Here is a 23,588-nt window from a genome sequence, read left to right on the forward strand (position 1 = left end):
GAGTAGTACTCACATCACATAAGTCTTCCAATATAAATATAAATATAAATATAAATTTTATATTAATGAAATTACAATGAATTTCCATTACCAAAAATATTTAAATTGACTCCTCTAAAGCTTTTTGCACAAACAATTTCACAACTAGTCAAATAAATATAACATTTCATTTATTTATAGGCTGTAATTTTTTTTTCAAAATAATAATAATAATTAATGAATTAATGAAAAGAAAACTTTAACAATTTCTATACATTTTTTTTACAAACTCAAATCGAGTAAAACTTCTATAGGATCAAATTAAGTTTATTATTATAAATATATCATAAATTAATAAAAATGTAATTAGATATATTTTGAGCTCAACAAATTTCCATTTATATTGGTGAGCTATGTATTCAAAATTAAAAAAATAAAATAAATTATGTAAATAATAATAATTATTATTTTTCCAAACTTTTCTCTACAAATTAGAAGGAAAATATTTAGTAGGACTCATCTTATTTTTCTATTTTCTCTCCACTTTTTTTTCCATTTTTCTCCTTTACCAAACATACACTAAAGCTATAATAATTTAATTATTTTATATTTTAAAAATATGAATAGAAAAAAGAAAAATAAAGTACACTTTTTTAGAAAATTACTAAAAAGCATCATTGCTGCCCAACACCACCAAAAATATGATACATTTAATATTAAATCTCACATATTTTAATTTAATAACTATTATAAGAAACCACTAATAAGGGTCACCTCATGGAGATATTGGACATAGACACCAATGAGTTCTAATTACAAGACTCTTTTTTTAAGAGAACAAATTTGAGAATTGCCAATAGTACAATGTGGTGTCATACTGCTATGAGTGCAATTCAACATGAGCTTCCACATATTTGAATTTAATAAATATTATACGATATCTCTAACAAATCATAGAGTACCTAGTGATGCACACGGGGTGGGGAACTGGTAACGAGTGCTCCCCCCATCCCCGCTTATTCCCCGTCAGCGGCGGGGTGGGGAATCCCCTATTAGGGCGGAGAATCCTCACAGAAAACTCATTTATTTAAAAAATAAATTTTGAATTAAAATTTTAAAATAAAAATCATAAATTATATGTAAATTAAAATATTGCACAATATTTATTATTTAAAATATTAAAAATGATTCTAAATAAAATTTAAAATATTAAAAGAAAATTATTACTACACTACAATAACATATAAAGAAAGATATAAAATATTATAAAAATATATAAAAATTTAAATAGAATTCCATCGGGGCGGAGAGTGGGATCTCCGTCCCCGCCTTATTTAACATTCGAGAATTGAAAATTATCTCCGTCTTCGCTCCATTAGATACGAGTCCTCACGGGCCCCATTTTCATAGAAAAAATATGCATCTAAAAGGATTTCACATCATGTGTTGTTGTAGGACATTTTTTTTTTACTATATTTAATATAATAATAATAATAAGTAATGGGGGCCCAATTGCGAAGTTTCTTGGAAACTTCCTAGCTCTTCGTCTTCAACTTCAACTTCAACTTCAACTTCCTTGCCTCAATTCCCGAATAATAATTTTATTTATAAAATTTCAGCAAAACGCGCAAAATGCTGGCTGCTTCGTTGTGTGATGATCAGGAGATGAGCCCATCCAGATAAGCAGTCAATTTCTTTCCCGTGAGTCGCTCCTTCTATTACTCTCAAACAAATACGAAAAACAAAAACAACAAAAAGTTATTGAAAAAACAAGTATTTTTTATTTCTTCTAATTCAAAAACACATGAATTATTATTATTATTATTATTATTATTATTATTATTTTGCTTTATTATTTATCACTACCGCTGATTTCAAATCAAATCTTGTTTTCAGAAACCATTTTTGGAAACACTCTAAAACGGTAAGCCCCAATATTTTCTCCTCTCGCTCGCTTCCTCCGCCTAATAATAATATATAATATATTTTCATATTTAGTTGATTTGTTTTCTCTGATTTTGAAGTGGTTTTTCTGTTTTTGTTTTTGTTATTTTTTAATCTTGGTTGTGCTTTAGGCTTGAGCGGAGGTGGTGGTGGGGCCCCGTATGAGCCTGGCGCGGGTGTTGCCATCTCTCTTGCGACAGTAGTATATATAGAAGAGAGAGAGAGAGAGGAGTTGTTCGTCGGAATTTTCTTCTGAAAATGGCATCGAGGGGTTCGGCTTCATCTATCAATGGATTGTTGCCCGGAGCTGCTCCGCCGGACCTGGAGGCGGCGACTAGGGAAAGCCAGTCGGAGTTCGATGAAGACGATGCTGCCTCATCCGCTGATCCATTCGACATTGCAAACACCAAGAATGCTCCTCCCGAGACGCTCAGGCGTTGGAGGGTACAATTTTGTTATTATTCTTTGAATTGTTTTTCATTTTCTTGAAAATGTGGTGTTTGATGTGATGAAATTGGATCGAACATTTGATTCGTTTATGATGAGAATGAACTCGCACTTGAATATCGGTTGATTTGTTGAAGAAATGGACCTGTTTTGATGTGAGACATTGAATACAATCGACCAAAAACATGAAGAAGAAGAAGAAATGTTCATTGTATATTGTGACAAATGTTAATGGAAATGAGATGTGGATTGTGTTTGGATGGCTTGATGGTTGTTTGTTCGACATTGTGCTTACTTGATCATTTGACTGAATTCAGAAACGCAATGCTTGCCATAAAATGAATGATTGCAAAGGAGTTTGAATCTTGGGACTGATGACTTTTTTCCCTAGCAAAGATTGTAGTATTCGAATGGTTGAGTAATATGAATAAAATAGAAAATGTTCAGATACATGGTGGGAATGACTATAATCATTGGTGAAATCATAAACTGTGCTGGAAAAACTCTTAAAGAGGCTGCAGACTTGTTTGATTCGTTGGTTAAGAGTACAATCATTTCATGAACATTTTTTATTTGAACAAATTCTTCTGTCCTTTCTCAGAACTCCTCAGTATTAGAAACTTCAATGAGGAATTTTGGAGGTGGATTTTGATATAATATGGGAAATTAAGGTCCATACATGCCCAACAGAATGGTTTCCCTATTCAACATTAACCTTTTTTTTTGTAGCACTATTCAACATTAACTTTTAATTGTTTATTGATTTATAAATTTTGTGGCAATGTATGTCATATATTTGGCTTTGTTTGTACTTATGTTTTGTGTTTGAATCTTTCTTTATTCAAGAAAAACATATTGTAATTTTTTGTCGAGGTGATTTTAAAAAATAAGTCTGGTCCTTTGCAGCAAGCTGCACTGGTATTAAATGCTTCTCGTCGCTTTCGCTATACTTTGGATTTGAAAAAGGAAGAAGATAAAGAGAATAGAAGAAGGATGATTAGATCCCACGCACAAGTTATAAGAGTAATGCTTTTAGTCTTAAAATCCATTAAAACACACTTATGTATATGTATATTTATATCAATTCTAATTGATGATTATTTGTCTACTTATATAGGCAGCATTGCTTTTCAGAATGGCAGGCGAGCGACAAATTGGTATGACATTAGCATTTTCTTTTGATTTGAGTGGCTACCTTCATGTTTGCTCTTCTACTTTACATGGTCTTGGTAAAGTTTTGTATTTAGTTTTGCCTTTTGATCCTAAGTGATTCCAATGAATGTTTTTATACATTTTGCATTTGTTTATTATCATATTCTTGATTAGTTTTAGGCAAGAATGTAGGTATGTGTTCTTGTTTGCCTTTATTGTTATGCATTCTTTTTACTAAAATCGGCCAAACCAAAATCGTACCACTACTTGTGTCAGCCTTTGATGCTGAACATGATGTTACATACTTTGCTTCCAAACATAATGCTGCCTACATTAGCCTCTGATACTAAAACATAATGTCATGTTATGTACACCGACTTTTGATACTAAACATTATGCTACTCAGGTTAATCTCTATTAATAAGCATAATAGTACCTAGTTAGGCCTTCTTCAAAAGTGATAATTTAATGTGTTTTTTCATTTCTAACTTTTGTTAAGTACACATGATTAACATGTCATAAATTGAAGGTACAAGGCTGGGTGCATTATTATTTTTTTGAAACTGGGCTTTCCGCCTAATCCTTTTATATTTGGGGACAAAGAAACTATACAACAACCGCTATGTAGGTTTCTAGGGTAGACAACCACATGCCTTCCTTTCTTGAGTGATAGATGTTTTATATGATGGCCTTATTTAGAATACTTGAGCTTGCCATTAGGTAAAACCCCATAAGATATACAATGATTGTAGAGGTGGTTTAAGGAGGGAATAATTACATTATTTATTAGGCTCATACAAGGAATCCAATACTTTTTGTTTATTTATTCAAGATCCCATGTTGGATTGCTAATTAACAAGTTGATGGGAGACTATTTTTTTTTGAGGATATTGTTATTGCTTTCAAAGAAGATTTAGTGGATTTAGGTTGATGTGAGAACCAAAGGAGAGGTGGATAGTGGATAAAGAACATCTAGTTGGGGAACAAAGATATTTCCTATAGTGTATCCTTATAAAGGAAGCATGAGGTGCATGCTAGCTGATAAGATCTACTACAACTGACTCATGAAGCCTATAAATTTCACTTTTTCATGCAATCTAGAGTTTTTGAAGCACATATGGCTGATGGGTGGGAACTGGTGTAAGGTTTGTTTTAGGGAAAATGAATGGAAAGGCAGGGCTTCTTTTAGTGAACCTTGTCTTTATATTTATTTTTGAGAGTTCATTGTGCTCATATTTCATTTTATTGGCTGATTTTCTACAATTCCATTGGTTGTTGTCATTTTAGAAACTCACATATTTTGTCCTAGTCATAAGAAAACTAAGTAATGCATAGTTGAATTTCCATATTCTAGATGGGTTGGGGCTTAAGATAAAGGATATGGACTTTGGAATTTTTGTTTCTAATCTTTTTTCGTCTTCACTTGTAAAATGTATTTTCCCTTGCATTAGATTGCTAAAAAAAATAGATAAATTATACAATGAAGGACATTTTTACAAACTTTACAAATCTCAAGGTTTGCATGGTTTTTAGTGGATAGCAAGGTTAATTTTTTGCGTAGGAGAATAGTTAAATACGTATGTTTTTCTTTGCCCTTCCTAATGTGTGATACACAAATGCATATTGAAAGTTTGGATACTTTATACTTATATTGTGAAGTGTCATCCTAACTTTGGACCAAACTAATTAGACTGTGGAGTCCCACCTACATACACAAATGCACGTGGGTGTTTTAATTGATTATAGTGATAAACGGAGAATTTTATGGAATGTCAGAGGTGTGGCATCTAAAGACTTTCTTAAATGGAGAGGGACATTCAACTTTTATCTCCACATAAATGAGTTTTGATGCAATGGGCAATGGAGAAGCAATGGTTTATATCTAAAACTTTATTGGGTTTAGAGATCTGAGTAATTCTAAAACAGCTCTAATCAATCTCAGTACCAAAATAATTAGAAGTTTAAAAATTAGGAACCTAGACATATTAAGAGTATAAATAGTCTTAATTCAAATAAAAGTTCTAATTCTACTAGTTGATGAATTAAATTCGATGCATGACCATAATGTTGTTTTGTTGATGTTTTAAGAACTCTAATTAACAAATACTTTTGAAGATTAAAAAATCTTAACCTTAAGAGATTAGTCATTTAATATTTTATACCTTGCTTGTGTTCAAACTTTGTTTAAAGTTTAACAATCGTATATAAATATATATTTTTTTCCTAGATGAGCCTATGACATTATAAGTAGTAATATTTCTTCAATAGAAGCTAATATGAGTTGATTATCGAAGATGCCATTTACCATTACTTGTTCAACTTGAAGTTTTTCCATAATTATTGATTTAAGTGCATGGGTGTTCTTGTATGATTATTTGTGTAACTTTGTTTGAGAGTTGGTGGAGGATCTTAGACCATGATTTTGATATCATATGATTGTTATTTGAGCCAATAAGATAAATAAGATAGTGCAACGTATAGCCCTATTTAGGGCGCCTACACACTCCCCATTTGAGCACATCGGGGAGTAGGGATTAGAATACTGAAAGTGCCTCTTAACTCTTTTAGATGGACAAGAGGGTAGGCTAGACGCAAAGTATGAAAAGGTTTGCAAGAATTCATCATAGTTTACTTTGGTTTTTCGAAAATTTTAGGACATATAGGATTTTTTTTCCCTGAACTTTTTTGCCTTGCAAAATTCCCTCCGAATTACAGCAGCTATTGAATGAAAATGTTTGCTTAGTGTTTTGTCCATTTTTTAAACGGTTTGCTGATGTGGAATCATATATGGACAAAATCCAATAGAATGACACATTTTTAATGGCTGCTATAGTTTGGGGGATTTTTGCGACGCAAAAAAGTTCGGGTGATAAGACTCTACAAAGGCCATAGTTTGGGGAAAAAAATCCTATATGTTCTAATTCTTATAGTTGCTTCTACTAAGAGTTAAAGTAATTCTATACTTGTCAAATAAAATCCAAGAATGCCTAATGGTAAATATCCATCAAATGTCAAATTTTGTTATATAATCTTACCATGTTTAATTAGTGGATAGTTGTGGTTTTTATAATGTTTTTCTTTAAAGAAGTTCTAATGAAATCATTTTTTTTTTTCGCTCTGTAGTCATAATGGTAATGATATCTTTGGTTTGTCACACTAGAATTGATCATGGTGATCCATTGGGAGAGAATCTCTTTTACACATGGAAATACGTTAATGTGATATATTGGACCATGTGACACATTATCATCATTGATGAAGGCCATACCTTTGTCAAGGTTGGTCTTATCATTATGACTAGGGATAGAGCTATTTTATGGTCTCTTTATGGGTAGCGTTTAGCCCAATTAAAAGTTTATTTTCTATCTAGGAGTTCGGCGTTTATAGAATCAAGAAAGTTCTAGTTCATTAATATCAAGAAAAGATCTTGATCTTTATTTTTTTTTTGTCTTGCATTCTTTTCTCAAAACTTATGTATGTTATGAAGCAAAAAACGAGGAAGAAAAATAAAGTTTATAATATCATTTCAATCTTTTCTTTTCTAGTATTAGGCCCGACTGTTGCTCCCCCGACTCCAATCGGTGACTATGCAATTGGACTAGAACAACTTGCTACAATGACTAGGGATCACAACGTTTCTGCTTTACAACAATATGGAGGGGTTAGCTATTGGAAATTGTGTTTTTTTTCTATATGCGTATTTTTTTTTTGTGGTCGCGGACTAAAAGTTGATAATTGACCAGGTCAAAGGCATATCACCTATGTTGAAAACAAATCTTGAAAAAGGAATTGATGGAGATGAGAATGATTTGTTAAAACGAAGGAATGCATTTGGATCAAATACATATCCTCGTAAAAAAGGGCGAAGTTTCTTGGTATTTATTTTCTTTATTAGGCATATTTTTGTTGTAGTTAATGTATTTTACTTTGAATAATTTTCCATGGGTGCTATTAAATCTCATGCTTTGCCCTTGCAGAGGTTCCTTTGGGAAGCTTGGCAAGATTTAACCCTCATAATTTTAATCATAGCTGCAGTCGTGTCATTGGTACTTGGAATAAAAACTGAGGTATGGCCTTTAAGGTTGATCTATGGATTTTTTTTTAATTTTTCTCTAATAAAGACTTAATAATTGTAAAGTTGAGTTTATAATACCTGCAAGGGTTATGTCGAATGGTCAACCCATGATTTGCTTCCTTGTGGTTTGAGGTTTGATTTTGACGAGAAAATTTAAACTTTGATAATTTTTATGTTTATTGTTCACTTTGTTATCGTTTATATAGAGGACTATTAGAACAGAAGATCCTTGTAATAATAAAAAATAAATTAATTGAAGTAAGGAAAGAAATCTTCCTAAAAGTCAAATCTTACTAGAATATTTGTGGATTTATTTCCTAAATAGGAACTTGACCACAACTCAGAATAAAGGTTGGATTTGGTATCAATACCAAGTTCACGTTTATTATTCTTTCTAGAAATAGGAAATTTTTTATAATTGAATTTTCTAGAAATAGTCGATTGTATATTTATGGCAATAGATTTCTCTCTACCATCTTGGTTGTATATGTATTCTCTCAACGTGTATATTAAGATATACAAGATTTTTCGTGAAAACTCACATGGTATCAGAGCCCTAATCACCACTAACCTCGTCCTCTTTTCCTGAGTATTGATCCTTGTAAAACATGGCTGTTGAAAAGGAAAGCTCAATTTCAGTGGCAACTTCCAATCCGTCCATTCTCTCCAATCCAACCATATCGACAGTTCGATGGACACAACTATCTCCAGTGGTCTCAATCTGTGATGATGTATATTGGTGGAAAGGTAAAGAAGAATATCTTACAGAAGAAATCATTGCTCCAAGAAAAGATGACCCAAGTTCAAAGCTTGGAAGGCTGATAATCTCATGATTAAGTAACAATATAGGAGAAAATTTTATCTTATATGCATAAGCCAAGGAATTATGGGATGCTGTTAAAGACTTGTATTCAAGTTGTGAAAATACATCAGAACTGATTGAAGCTGCCCTTTATGATCTATGTCAAAAGGATACCTCTGACACTCAATACTTCAACACGCTTACGCGATATGGGTTTGTCAAAAGGGGTAGAATCATGAGCATGAAGCCCTTCCTAAGGTCAAAGAAGCATGCTCAGAGGTTTGCCATGAAGAAAGCTGCAAGAAGGTTGTGATGGGCTCTCAAACCCTTACTTCAAATTAGGAGTCTTTAGCTCTTATTGTCCGAGGATAATTCCATGGTAACAATCAGGAAAATTGTGCCGTAGACCTGGACACATCAAACTCTTACTTCAAATCAGGAGTCTCCAAGTCACGAGGATTATGCAAACAAAGGAACAATAAAAAGATGTAGATCTTCTATCTTCAATAGAACTAGCCAAGTCTACATATTCTTCCACCTTTCTATCTTCTTGAAAAAGTCCTTGTCCAGGAGCAATTTTTAAACATTTCATGATTCTGTGTTCAACATTAGCGTGTTCTTGACAAGGAGCATGCATATGTTGATTAACAATACTCATAGCAATGGCAATATTAGGTTTTGTATGTACTAATTTTCCAAGTAGTATTTGGTATCTTCCCTTGTCTATAGAGTCTTCAGCTTCTTTTTTCATTTTTATGATTTTGATCAATTGGAGAAGTTGTTGGTCTACCCCCTTAGCATTCATGTCTCAGATAAGAGATCAAGTACATAATTGCAGTTGTTGGTCTACCCCTTAGCATTCATGTCTCAGAAACAAGTACATAATTCTTTTGCAAAACAATATTTTGTCCCAAATCTTTGATCTTAGACACTTTAGCCACCTCCATTCCAAAAAATTCTTTTGTCCCAATTCTTTGATCCTGGACACTTTAGACAAGAAATCCTTTAATGTAGCCATTTCATTATGATCGTCCCCTGCTAGGATGTTATTGTCCGCATAAACAATTAGAATTGCCACTGTTTAAAGAACAACGTGTGGACGGTATGTTCTTGGTTGAAACCAAATCTCTTAATAATCTTGGTAAACTTGTCAAACTAAGTTCATGGTGATTGTTTCAACCCAAGGTTTAAAAAAGCGTTTTTAAGCCTAAGGCATTTTCTTTTTGTGAGGCGAAACGTAAGCTTTGAGGCGCATTGAGGCGTAAGCCTCAAATTCCTAATAGAAAATATATTTAGATACGTAAAACTCAAACATAGCATAAAATGGCTCATAAAACTCAAACATAAAATATCTAAAATTATAATTTAAAGATAAACGTTTTATTTCTAAAGCTAGAATCCTAGATTCTAGTTATCCTAGAACAAACTTGAGTAGTAGATGGTGAAGGTGATTTAGAAATCATCGTCCAACTCATCATTGCTTAAAGGATCTTCTGAGGAATCGTCATATTGTACATTCCTCTCATCATCACCATCTTCATTATCACCATCAATATCCTCCCATTCATCTTCATCCAAGCCTATTATCCTATTTCTTTCTTTGCTGTCTTGGCCGAAGAAGAGAAATAGAAGAAGAAGAGAAGTGGTCGGGTACTCTATAGTGTTAAGGTTTTAAGTTTTATTTGAAGGCTTTATTTGTTTTATTTTTATTTTTAAGTGAATTGGGCCTTATTTGTTATTAAGTGATTAATCCCTTTAAAAATTAAAAATGAGCCTAAACTAATTAAATAAAAAGCCTTAATTTTGGGCTTTAAAAATTGGGCTAAAAAGCCCAAATTTTGCTTAACATACAGAGGCGTAAGTCTCACTTATTGCCCTGAGGCGTACCAAAAACCACCGCCTCTCTTCATAGAGGCATAAGCCTCTTTCCTTCCTGCCAGGGCTTAAGCCCTGAAACTTTTTCTGACAGCCTCAAGGTGCGCCTCAGAAATGCTTTTTTAAACCATGTTTCAACCTATAGAGAAACCCGGAAACAATTTTTGTATCATGAGTGATCTCAAAACTAGGTGGCATCTCGAGGTGGCTTAACTTCTTGTGCTACATTGCTTGTGGGTAAAAGGCTAGATTTGGGGACGAAAATTGTTTTTTTTTTTTGTAACAGACTGGAGTCCAGACTTGTTTGCTGAAGTAGTCTCCTTTGAAGTGATAGATTCCTCCTAAAGACGTACAAGGCTCTTTGGTGGCTGATGTGTCATGCTTTGTCATCATTATAATGGGTGTTAAAAGTATTTATAAGTTTTAGAATTAAAATTATATATTTTAATATAAAAACAATAAAAATTGAAATCCAAAGTTAATTGTAATAAAACTATAATTTAATTCTTTAAAAGCTCAAAATTCAAAATAAAAATACACAATCCTTTCTTCTTCTACCCTGATCAATGAACAAAAAAAAAATCCAAGACAAATTAATTTCTTGTAAATCCAAAACATGCTTCAGCCATAGCCGCCTCCACCTTCCCGTGTAGTTTTAGCCAATATGTCAAATGCTCCAGCACACCTCATAGCCCAAATCCTGGTTGTTTTTCGTATCCCACTCCATCCTTACAACTAGTAGCACCACCCAACTTGTCTCTGAGCTATGTTCCCCACTCTCTCGAGCACGACGCCCTAGCCTTCACACGTTTGCAGGTGAATCTCAGATCTGTGACCCTTCGTTGCCCTGACACATGACTTCTTGATGTCTCTAGCCCCAAGTCCCAATGTCCTTAGCCTGTCCACTTTGTCCTAGCCATCACCTGACTCCACCTGCGAAAATGGAACATGAAGAAGAGGGAAGAGGGAAGAGGGAGAAGAGGTGTTGGAATTTAAGTTCTGTTAGGGTTTAATTTTTTTATGAATTTTAAATCTGGTTAGTTATTTTTTATTATTATAGTTTTGATATAAATTTGTTTTATAACATATAAAGAAAACCTAATTGTATAATCATTTTTTTTATTAGCTTTAGTTTAAATCTTTTTTTTCTTCTATATTTCTAATCTTTGAAAATGATTTTTTTTAAGGTTTGAACTAATATTTTAAGAAATAAATTATGCCACATTAGCCACTAAATAGCCATGTTAGCAAATTGGATGAAACCTAAAAAAAAGTCTTGCATTTCAGTAACGTGAATAATTCGAGTGAATTTTTAACAAGCCAATAGAGGCATGATTTGGTTGTAGTAAAAGTTCAGGGGCAAAATTTCTATTTAATCTTTTTTAAATTAATAAGTGAAGTTTCACTGTATGTTGTCGACATGCTAGCAAAAAATAGGTCAAATTACGATATTGTATGTTTTTGATTTTATGTTGTTAAAAGTTTCTCATATCGCAAAAATATTCCGATATATTAAGATCTGTTGATATTTGTGGGATTTGCTTAATGAATGTTTTGTATTTAATCAAAATAAAAATCACAAGAATTTGTGATAGAGAGTATGTCATTTATTTTGTGGATATAATATCTCTCCATAGTAAGTAGAATCATATGTTTGAATAGAGATATGTTTCCATCTTTTTTATTTTTTTATTTAAATTTTTGTACATTGAGTAAATAGTTTTAATTTATAATTATAATATTTGTAATTATTGAATATTATTGTATTTTTACAAATGTATGCCGTTCAAGATTTTTTATGTATTTAATTTAGATAAATGTTGTGATATCAATGATTTTACCATCGAAGATAACTCCTATATTTTCGTAAAATTATAGTGTCAATATTTTAATGGACACCGATATTTTTATCTTTGGTGCATCAAGGCATTTTAGCACCTATTTTTTGGGTGTTCGCTTGTGACATATTTTTTTTTATATTTAATAATTTGGTTGCAATGATCTTTCATTTCTTTCTCTCTTTTTGCTTTATTTGTTTTTTTCTTCAATCACTCTCTCGTCCTCAACTTTGATTTTGATTCTGCTTCTTTTTCCTCTCTGATATTCCTCAGGGTCTTGAGCAAGGATGGTATGATGGGGGAAGCATTACCTTTGCTGTTCTTCTTGTTATATTTGTGACAGGTAAAGGATAAACCTCTCTGGTGTTTTTTGGAGCATCATGTCCTAATTAGAGTTTGTGCTTGCAGAAAACTGCCATTATACGGCAGGCAGCAATCTTATTCCAGTTTATGTGTCTTTTGCTATATTTTGAGTTCGTATGTGAGTTGAGTGTTGCTTAATTTTTTCGATGTACTTTGTTTTTACTATCTTCTTACTTTCTTTTAAAATTCTTGTTTTACAGCTATAAGCGATTATCGACAATCTCTTCAATTTCAGAATTTAAATGAGGAGAAGCAAAACATACAGTTAGAGGTATGAATAATTACGTCTTGTGGTTTTTTACTTTTATTTTAAAAAAAATAAATGAATATGGTGAATCAGGTCCTTTGAAAATTTTGGCAGGTTATGAGAGGCGGAAGAATTGTGAAAATATCAATATTTGATATTGTTGTTGGTGATGTTATACCTCTCAAAATTGGTGATCAGGTAATTTTCCTAGTTGTTGTATTTGTTCTATTGCCTCGTTTTATTTTTTGTATTGATTAATCCATTATTCTGTTGCTGCTTAGGTTCCTGCTGATGGAATCTTAATTACTGGTCATTCTCTGGCCATTGATGAATCAAGCATGACTGGTGAAAGCAAGATTGTGAGCGTTTACACCTCTTAGTATGTTTTGTCATTAATCATATTTTATTTTTTGGTCTTATGCATCCAAATCCAATGTTTTGCAGGTTCACAAGGATCAAAAAGCACCCTTTCTAATGTCTGGCTGCAAAGTAGCTGATGGTGTTGGTACTATGCTGGTAAAATAATTTGTTTATATATGTTAGTTGTTATGGTCTTACAGTCTGATTATCTTTTTCTTTGTTATACCATAGTTGTTATTTATACCCTTGTGCTGTTTATGTGAGGAGGGATACAGATACCTAGAGACTAGAGTAACACGTCTGTGTTTCATATTTTACTTGCAATAAAATTTTCAGTCTTTTAACTCAAAATTTGAGTTTTCTCTAGATTTTATTTGCGGGGCCAACAATCTTTGCTAAAACCATCATGAAGCTTCACCTTTCTTTAGCTTTCTGTAGGTAACTGGTGTTGGAATTAATACTGAATGGGGATTACTAATGGCAAGTATATCAGAAGATACTGGTGAAGAAACACCTCTCCAGGTTTACTTCTTGTACTCAATTGTTGTGGCATATTAATAGTGGTTAATGTTGTTTAAATGTTTACAGATTGACTTTTGGTCTGATAGGTACGCTTGAATGGAGTTGCAACTTTTATAGGTATAGTTGGGCTCTCAGTGGCTGTACTTGTGCTTGCTGTTCTCTTGGCAAGGTAAGCCTTTGCAACTGAATGTTGTTACCTTTTTATGCAGTTCTCTAATTATTTATCAATAACAAATTGTTTTGGATGCTTAGATACTTTACTGGAACTACAAAAAATCCAGATGGAAGCCAACAGTTCATCAAGGGCACAACTAGTATTAGTAATGCTGTAGATGGAGTCATCAAAATCTTCACTATCGCAGTAAGTGCAATTTGTTGTTGTTTTTTTATTTTTCTTATTTGAGTATTTTTTATTACCTAATGTTAAAACCATTCAGGTCACAATTGTGGTTGTTGCAGTACCAGAAGGACTCCCTTTGGCAGTTACTTTGACGTAAGTACAAACCATTTGGTTTCAATTCAACAAAGTATAGGGTTCTTTTTCTTGCATATTAATTGAATTTGTTATTTATTTCATCAAATTTGTGTCTGTATGGTTCTATGACAGCCTAGCCTACTCAATGAGGAAAATGATGGCAGATAAAGCATTGGCAAGTATCACTTTACATTTTATCTTTGGTCAATTTACTCTGAACAAATTGTTTTCAGTTTAAGATTTTCCCCTTGTAGCATTTGTATCTTTTGTAATTTGTTATAACCAATTTCTAATAGATGATTGTAAATGTGCACAGGTGCGAAGGCTGTCTGCTTGTGAGACAATGGGCTCTGCAACAACAATTTGTAGTGATAAGACTGGAACACTAACTTTAAATCAGGTCGGGTATCTATATTCAAAATTAAATATTTGCTCTAGATAAAGGTCCTTTTTTTTTCTTCTTGAAACTAGGCTCTTGATAAAGGTTCTTGAGAGTAGTAAGTAAAGCATTTTAATTATTCAGCAGTTTAGTTTAAAGAGTATCTTTTTATATACACTAACATAGAAAAGCAATACTACAATAGATGACTGTGGTTGAGGCATATGTTGGCAAAAAGAAGATGACTCCACCGTATGACCCTGCACAGTTGCCATCGGTTACTTCTGCACTACTGATTGAGGGTATAGCACAGAATACAACGGGAAATGTTTTTGTGCCAAAGGTAAGCACCCTCTTCTCTCCCCAATGACAACTTTACCCATAACCCATATTTATGTTGGAAGACCTGTATAGGAAAATATATGATTGCATGATAACAATGGGGGAATAAAATTGAGTTTCTTATCAAATGAACTCCTTTAAGAAAGTTTATCATATTGCCATATTACTCTTAGTAGGGTCACCTTTTAGTTTATCTGCCTTAAAGAAAGAAAACAGTACTTTTAGTATTTTCGGGACATTGATAAGTTGCAACTTTATTTTTTTTTACAAGACGATGTATAATGTATTTATAGGGGGCCTCCCACAAATTTTCTGGAATTTCTGGATAAGTTAGGATGCCAAAATTAGGATCCAAACAACTTGTTGCTGTTTGAATTCTAATTTCGGCATCCTAAACTATTTGAAATTTCTTGAAATTTTGTGGGAGGTCATTATACGCTATCATATAAAAAAATTGGAGTTGCCACTTATCCGTGTACCGAAAATACTAAAAGTGCCTATGGGTAGTGATTAAAAACCTTATAATTTTTCTATTTATATATATATAGATTTTAGTTTCTATATTTCTAATGTTTACATGCAGTTCTTTGATACACTAATTGGAGCAGTGAGCGGGATTTCAATGTAGTTAGGAAGGTTTAAGAAAAGTTAAATAGTTCTCTAGAATATGAAGATCTTTGATACACTAATTGGAGCAGTGAGGTTAAGAGACCCAAAACTCAATGGTACAATTTTAGAGCACAGCCCATTTGTTGCAGATTGGACAGATTCCTGTTCTCTAATGGTTGGGCTGAGTTGTTTCTGTACTTAAGGCATGAAATGTTTATTTGGGGACTCGAATCCACCTTCTTGGGCTCCTAGTTTGTTCAAATTTGACAACATTTGGTTGGAACTACAAAGTTTCAAAGCTGAGTTTGGTAAATGGATAACAGAAGAAGTAGTTTTTGGCTGAATGGGTCATGAACAAACTGAGACAAGATAGAGAAAGAGTCAAGAAATGGAATCAAGAGGTATATGGTTGTAGTTGTAGAAATATATTGAAACAAACTATAGGAAGAGGCTATTGGTGCTGGTCAGACTGGAAGGGAGTGGTAGTTAGAATAAACAGTTTAAATAAAGAGCGGGATACAATAAAATAGGACTGGCAGCTGCTTATTTTTGAAAATGGGAGAGCCTTATGAATGTGAATCAATGTCTAAATGGGCAAAGGAAGGGGACACCAACTCAAGACTATTTCATAGACTTATGAGCGCAAGAAAGGCAAAAAATATCATTTCGATTACTGAGAGAGAGGATGGACCAATTTTTGATTGGGAGGTTGACAACTTGACTTTGAGAATGAAATTGTTAGCTTTTTCTTCAGTCTTTATCAATCGACAGATTGGCCTTTCTTGTGAATAGACATCTCTTGGCCAGTAGACGTGAAAGACTTTTTGAGGAAGTAGAAATAAGATGAGCATTATTTGATAGTCTCCTGGGACTAGACGAATTTTCTTTAGCAGTGTATATTAATATCAATCCCATTGGGAAGAGATGAAGGTTGATTGATGGAAGTCTTTAAATGTTTTTCCTAGGATGGCTCAGTGAATGAGATTAACATGTTTTTACTAGGTATATATTTGGCTGTAGATATCTCTCTTTGTCATATATCACCATGTTGTTGATGAGTTTGAAGAAACATATATGTTACATTTAGTTTTTCCTTAGCCAATTGAAAAGTCAGATTGAAAAGAGTTAGGATGCTCAAGAGATTGTCATCATGTGCTTCTTTGAGCTTTCCTGTCAGTGGTGCCAACACTTACATAGGTTGATTAAAAAAAAATAATAACATGAAATTAACTGATAGAATTTGTAATTAAAGTTACTATAAGCTAAATTTCTTAAGGAAAATGAATTGATGCTATATGTGCTCATCATTCCACTTATATGAATGTATTCAATCTCTTTTACTGTTGGATGCTGGATTCTTTTATCACTTATCAGTTACTTCTTCTGTCTTATGTCAATCTGTCTTTATCTGCATTTCATTTTGACAGGGCGGTGGAGATGCAGAGATCACTGGATCTCCTACAGAAAAGGCTATCCTTTCTTGGGCATTGAAGGTACCCTCTTTTTAAAATGTATCTGACTTGTCAAATGTATTTTTTTGGAGAAATTTTTAATTACCAACATATGTGTTTTAGTTGGGGATGAAGTTTGACATCATCAGATCAGAGAGTACAATTCTCCACGTATTCCCTTTCAACTCTGAGAAAAAGCGAGGGGGTGTTGCTTTGAAACAGGTAAGTGATTTACTTGATTGTCGAATTATGCAAAGATCTCAACTTTGGAGCATTCCTTAAGTTGTTTTTATCAACTTTAACAGTTTTGCACTGAGAATTGGTTGCATTTGACTCGCATAATATTACATCTGATGTAACAACATATTAAATATTGTGTTTACCTCTTGTAGGTTGAGCAGCATTTACAATTGTGTGATTTTCTTATAACAATAATGTTTTATTTTCATGGTAGGCGGACTCAAAAGTGCATATACATTGGAAGGGAGCAGCGGAGATAGTCTTGGCCTCGTGTACAGGGTATCTTGATTCAGAAGGTTGTGTGCAGTCCATTGATGAAGAAAAGGTTAGGAATAGTGATTTTCTTTTAAATGAAATGAGGATGTATTGAGATGTGAAATTGAAAAGGAAACAATGGAATCTGTGAATACCAATAAACCATATGCTGACGAAGCTATGGCAAGAACTCCATTAGTTCAATAATTAGGATTTTAGGTCAGAATGTTTTGGGTAAGTGTAAGGTTGAATTACAAAGTTGCCTTAAATTAAAGTTCATAATCGATATATCATTTTCGGTAGTTCAATGCATATTTTGATTTGATATCTTATACTTATCAGATCACTTTCAAATATTTTGTAGAATCAAAATTGGAAATTAAACAAAATGCTGTCACCCTTATAATTATCTGATTGAAAATTAAATTAATTTATACTCAAATTCGTCTCCAAATGATTTGGATCAATTTTTTTTTTTTATGTTCTTATTGCAGGAGTTTTTCAAGACAGCTATTGATAACATGGCTGCAAATAGTCTGCGATGTGTTGCCATTGCATATAGGTCCCACGAGTTGGACAAAGTTCCTTCAGAGGAAGAACAATTGAGTCATTGGGCTTTACCTGAAGAAGAACTTACCTTGCTTGCTATTGTCGGTATAAAAGTATGCACAAAAGCAATTTTTTAATTCAACTGCAAATACACCTTTTCTTTCTTCTTTCTAAATTTATGTGAAAAGGGTTATCTTGTTTGTGGTATGTGAAAAGGGTTCATCCGTTTTTTGTGAGTTTGAAAATGTTCATTTCTCAAAAAGGTAGTGCAGCAGTAACCAGGTCATTATGAGTGTGTGAATTAGGATTTAATTATTTTGATTTTGTGAGGAAAACAGCACAGGGTTATACATGCGAACTTTACTTAAATATCAAATGCTAGCCTTTTCTCCATCTTCAAAATGGTCAAGGTTGTGTTTTATCTTATCTCATAATAAAAACGCACAATTCCTAGATATAGGGTTGGATTTCTGTGCTAACTTTCAAATTTTAATGATTATATTATCTTTTGGTATGTAAGCTGATACCATGTCTGTATGTAGGATCCTTGTCGTGATGGTGTCCGTGATGCAGTGAAAACATGCACGGCTGCCGGTGTTAAGGTATTTTATTGCATATTCTCAACAATAGCTTCCCCAACTTTAATGATATATGTATTGTCATTTTCTTTTTATTTATTACTTGATCTAAATAAGAATAGTGGACATGGAAGCAAATTACTATAGAGATTTCTTCCAATGCTAGTACACAAATATATGATTTGAGAGTCAAGTTTTCTAGTGTATTTACTGATGCACCTGATAAGTTGATTAAAAAAATTAATGGGAATTGCATGTTTGTTACTGTCTAGGTACGCATGGTTACAGGAGACAATCTTCAAACAGCCAAGGCAATTGCTTTGGAGTGTGGGATACTTGATTCAATAGAAGATGCTATTCATCCTACACTCATTGAAGGAAAGGATTTCCGTGCATTATCTGAAAGGGAAAGGGAACAAATTGCCAAGAAAATAACGGTATGGTTTCAAAATAAAGAAAATCCGAGCTTTGTAGTTGTGCATCTTCAACTGAATTTTTCTTATTAATCAACTTGTTGCAACATGAATTGTATGCTTCTTGGACAAATTATAATTTTTATTTTAAACAAAACTACTTGTATTACTAATCAGAGATTTAATAAATACAAGAAAATTTGGAAAAATATCACACCAATTATGAATTGTGATTAAATGTAAGGAAATCGTACAGGTAATGGGAAGGTCTTCCCCAAATGATAAGCTTTTGCTTGTCCAAGCATTACGGAAGGGAGGAGAAGTTGTTGCTGTAACTGGAGATGGCACTAATGATGCTCCTGCACTTCATGAGGTTTGTTATCTTTGTGCAAAAAGAAGTTTGCTGTATGTTCTTAATAGGATATTTGGTGCTTGTATTTTCCAGGATATGAAATGTCTTGACAATGTGCTAAATTTAATGGAAGATTGATAATTAATATTCATAACTCACAAATGATGCATGTGTGGTTTTTTAACTTCATCATGGATCATTAACTTTGTTGAATGCTATATTTGTTATGTTGTATCCCAAGTCTGCTAACTGCTTACATCTTTTTAAAATTATACATACATACATATATATAAACTTGTCATAAGTTTGCACACTACATTCTCAATGTATCAGAACAATTATTACAAGTTATTCAATGGGTACAAACGTTATCCACATTCAATGTACTTATCAATTCTATGTCCTGATTTGTTTGGTGTCTCCTTGTGAAAAGGGAAAGAAAACAAAAATTCTCTAGTGGCTGAACGTTTTGTAGTTTATTTGTTGAAATACTCCGTTTCTGCATCAAAGTAGATGACAAGATATTTTGTTACAGTACTTGCGAGTTGCGATAAATTTCTCCTGACCATTCCACAGAGGATTTGGTGGATACTATTTTTTGCTTCTTGTTTTGTACTAGAATGTGAACTTTTTGTTTACATTATTCTCATGTTTCCTGGTAATAGTTAATTGCATTTATACCAATTTTGTATTTTAGGCAGATATTGGACTTTCTATGGGCATTCAAGGAACTGAAGTTGCAAAAGAAAGCTCAGATATCATTATTTTGGACGACGACTTTGCCTCAGTTGTCAAGGTGAGTATGTACATTTTGTATTTATTTTGGAAGTGTGCATTTGGTGGAATTTTCTCTCTTTTCCTTTTCTCTTATATGTTTGCCTTAAGAAACCACTAGATGTTTTTTCATTACATGATGTTTTTAATCTTGTTAGCTCTTAATGTTTAGAGGCAAGCCTTCACTCCTTTTGTTCTGAACATTTTTCTTTTTCTACTATAGGTTGTTCGTTGGGGACGCTCTGTCTATGCAAATATTCAGAAATTTATTCAATTCCAGCTCACTGTTAATGTTGCTGCACTTGTAATAAATGTTGTGGCTGCTGTGTCCTCTGGTGATGTCCCTCTAAATGCAGTGCAGGTTGATCCTCTTTTCTCATATATTACTATACAGTAATTACTTGGTATTTTGATTGATTACCCAATTGCTCAGATTTGTACATGTTGAAATATTTTGAAACTTGAAGTCAACAAAACCATTGAAAAATATGAGATTAAATATCTTATCAGGCCTACGTGTGATGCCTTCTTAAATTATATGTTCCGATAGTACAGGTGTATTACATAATTTTCTCTTATAAGAAACATTATTCTGTTGTATGAAATTTAACATCATATTTTTACCAGGTTTATAATATACAAGATTTAGTATTATGCTCTTCTTCAAATTAGCAACTTACAAAATCAATGTTTTGCCTTGATGATTTTCACAGCTTTTATGGGTTAACCTGATAATGGATACTCTTGGAGCACTTGCTTTGGCTACTGAACCTCCTACAGACCACCTCATGCATAGAATGCCTGTTGGCCGGAGGTTTGAAACATTGTGCTTGGTCAAATTCAGTTTTTTTCAAGCCGTAATTGCTGTATTTTTGTGCTGTTTTGATATTATATTGTTACAGCTTTGTCTTGTATGTATTTGCATCCGATTGGTTATATCTAAATTATGTTGAATAATGTTGTTTTCTCTAATAGGTTTCATCAATCATTTTTTCATTCAACCAAAAATATTTTCTCTTTTTTCTCTATGATGTTTCTCAACAGTTTTTTTTTTCAATCAAAATAGATGATTGATAAATGTGTACAAGTTTGATATTGAGGAATTTAGAATCATCTTGTGTTGTAAAAGAATAACATTTTTACCTTGCTTATGCATCTGATTCTGTCTGTGAGCTGTTGATCTCATTTCTCCAAAAATAATATTTCATGTAAAAATAGATTTGTGGCATTCTCTCTAAATTTAAATGCCGGCATTCATGTCTCGTGTGAATGTGCATTTCCTTTGAAAGTAGGGAAAGGAAATAAAGTCTTGTCTATTTTAAATGTGTTAAACTCCTGATTCTGTAATGGGGATTTTCCCCTTAAAATAAGAAGGAATCTACATACTTTTTTGTGTGCGTTTATTTTGAGGTTCTTGGAAAATGGTGATTTGAGACAATATTCTCTCTTTTTTTTCTTCTTATTTAATACAGAGAACCTCTTATAACAAACATTATGTGGAGGAACTTACTCATACAGGTACCTATTCTTCCTTTTATTTATCTGTTGAGTCTAATTTATGTCATGGTTAGGTGGTGTTTTAGGTAGTCTTTTATTTCATTTAGTGCGGATTTACGCTTTTGTTTGTTTGTTTTACAGTTTTAGTGAATAAATAGGAAGAAAGAAGAAGAAATTGGTAACTTGTATTAGGGATTAATAGGGAGGATAGTTGATGAGATTAGCTGCCCTAATTACTCTCTCATTATTTAAATTCAAGGTTTTTCCGTTACTTATTATGTTTATTGAGTTCTTTATTATTGTTTTTGCAATTTATATTTTCATCCTGCATCGTTACAAAAATCAAAGTTTAATTGACCAAATAGAAACAAAAATGTTAATTGATTGGTAATTGGTAATAGGACTATACTTGTTTTTACTAATATTATTACTGAATTGCGATATGTGCATTTGCATAGCAAATAATTTTCGCAACAGTATATTTGAAATTTTATTAGTTTTTTTTTTAATGAGATGTAACAACTAATAACAAAAAAATCTACTCCTGCAGGCTCTCTATCAAGTTGGTGTGCTTCTGGTCCTTAATTTTGCGGGCAAGAGCATTCTAAATTTGAATGGCGACAACAAAGCACATGCCGTAAATGTGAAGAATACTGTTATATTCAATGCATTTGTACTCTGTCAAGTGAGTATTTTTTTTGTTGTTGAGAGCAAGTACTAATCTCACTTGCTAATGGACTAATAACATTGGTACTTCTATTTTAGATCAACAGTGGTGACTAGGGAATTGATTTGCTTATTAGTAATCTTTTCCATGTATCTAAAGCAATATTTGTAAAACTGATGCTGTTAGTGAACATTAAACCGACAATCTGAATATTTGCTTTGTTCGAATTTCAGATATTTAATGAATTCAATGCTCGAAAGCCTGACGAAATGAACGCATTCAGTGGGGTGACTAAAAATCGGCTCTTCATTGCAATTATCGCAGTTACTTTTGTCCTTCAGGCAAGGCCAGTGTGGATATTTGTACTATGCTTCACTATTATAGGGATCTAGTTTTAACCAGACTCCTCTAACTGATCTGCAGATAATCATCATCCAATTCCTCGGAAAGTTTACATCGACAGTGCATCTCGATTGGGCACAATGGCTCATCTGTTTTGGCATTGCTATCATTAGGTAAGTAAAATCTTAAAGCCATTGCTCATATTAGTTATTTTCAAGAGTAATGATATGTGCATCCAAAATATACACCCAAACATTACACAGTGATGTGACAGTTTGACCTAATCAGTCACATTTATTAAAACTGGGTCCCTCTAATTTAAAAAGCAGTGACACGTCAATATTTGGGTGCATATTTTGAGTGTACATATCATTACTCTATTTTCAAAAGGAGGCCTTACCTCCTTAATTTTGAGAGAGTTTATAAAGCTGTTTTATCAAAATATACACTAACTAATTTGCCATGTACACTTGTAAAAGAAAACATGAACATTTTGTTTTGTGTGTAAAATATGTCTCAACAATTATTGTTTCATTATTATAGACATTGAAATGTGGTCCTAACTTAATGTAAATTGTCTCAGCTGGCCTCTTGCTGTTGTTGGAAAACTCATTCCAGTTCCCAAGACACCAGTAAGTGAGTTCTTCCGTAGACCGATTCGTCGATACAGAACTGCTCGTAATCCATAATTTTTTCCATCCTATTTTTCTCTACACTTCCTCTTCGCGGTTCACTTCATCAAAGATCAAAGAAGAACTACTGCAAAAAAACTCACTGCAAAAAAGAAAACTTTATATATACTGCTTGAAAGTACTAGCCAAAGATTTATTATTACTATTTTAATACTTAATTACTATTTTTGCTTTGTCTGCTTAAAGGTTTGGGCAAAATTAATAAATAATTTTTAGTAATATATACTATATATACATTGAAAAGAGAGTGTGTAAAAAGGGTTTCCTCTTCATCTTTTTCCCTTCTGAGGGGAATCTGTGTGAATTACGTCCGAAGTTTGGCTTACTTTTCTGTAATGGAATTTGTATATGGCAAAGAAGATTTTCTTA

At 32.8% G+C, this 23,588-nt stretch overlaps 1 protein-coding gene across 3 annotated transcripts; it reads left to right on the forward strand.

Annotated features, from left to right (window-relative positions):
- Positions 1 to 1,550: 1,550 nt before the first annotated feature.
- Positions 1,551 to 23,588, forward strand: LOC133821815 (calcium-transporting ATPase 9, plasma membrane-type). Of its 3 annotated transcripts, XM_062253965.1 has the most exons (35): positions 1,551 to 1,680; positions 1,876 to 1,903; positions 2,055 to 2,367; positions 3,277 to 3,393; positions 3,488 to 3,527; positions 7,068 to 7,183; positions 7,266 to 7,397; positions 7,500 to 7,589; positions 12,386 to 12,455; positions 12,676 to 12,746; positions 12,837 to 12,920; positions 13,004 to 13,081; positions 13,167 to 13,238; positions 13,521 to 13,604; positions 13,691 to 13,773; positions 13,857 to 13,965; positions 14,042 to 14,097; positions 14,212 to 14,254; positions 14,396 to 14,479; positions 14,664 to 14,801; positions 16,837 to 16,902; positions 16,984 to 17,082; positions 17,315 to 17,425; positions 17,850 to 18,017; positions 18,447 to 18,506; positions 18,755 to 18,919; positions 19,152 to 19,268; positions 19,945 to 20,043; positions 20,245 to 20,382; positions 20,735 to 20,835; positions 21,494 to 21,539; positions 22,069 to 22,203; positions 22,419 to 22,526; positions 22,609 to 22,700; positions 23,111 to 23,588. In XM_062253965.1, the coding sequence occupies exons 3-35, from the start codon at positions 2,182 to 2,184 to the stop codon at positions 23,214 to 23,216; spliced, it is 3,264 nt and encodes a 1,087-aa protein (XP_062109949.1). In that variant the 5' UTR covers positions 1,551 to 1,680; positions 1,876 to 1,903; positions 2,055 to 2,181; the 3' UTR covers positions 23,217 to 23,588. The 3 variants fall into 3 exon arrangements, 2 of the variants coding, with proteins under 2 accessions (XP_062109949.1, XP_062109950.1); XM_062253966.1 differs by lacking the exon at positions 1,876 to 1,903 and having other exon boundaries at positions 1,561 to 1,680; XR_009887760.1 differs by lacking the exons at positions 21,494 to 21,539; positions 22,069 to 22,203; positions 22,419 to 22,526; positions 22,609 to 22,700; positions 23,111 to 23,588 and having other exon boundaries at positions 19,949 to 20,043; positions 20,735 to 20,802.

The sequence above is a fragment of the Humulus lupulus genome, chromosome 3 (assembly GCF_963169125.1).
Source record: "Humulus lupulus chromosome 3, drHumLupu1.1, whole genome shotgun sequence".
In the NCBI taxonomy this organism is placed as follows: domain Eukaryota; kingdom Viridiplantae; phylum Streptophyta; class Magnoliopsida; order Rosales; family Cannabaceae; genus Humulus; species Humulus lupulus.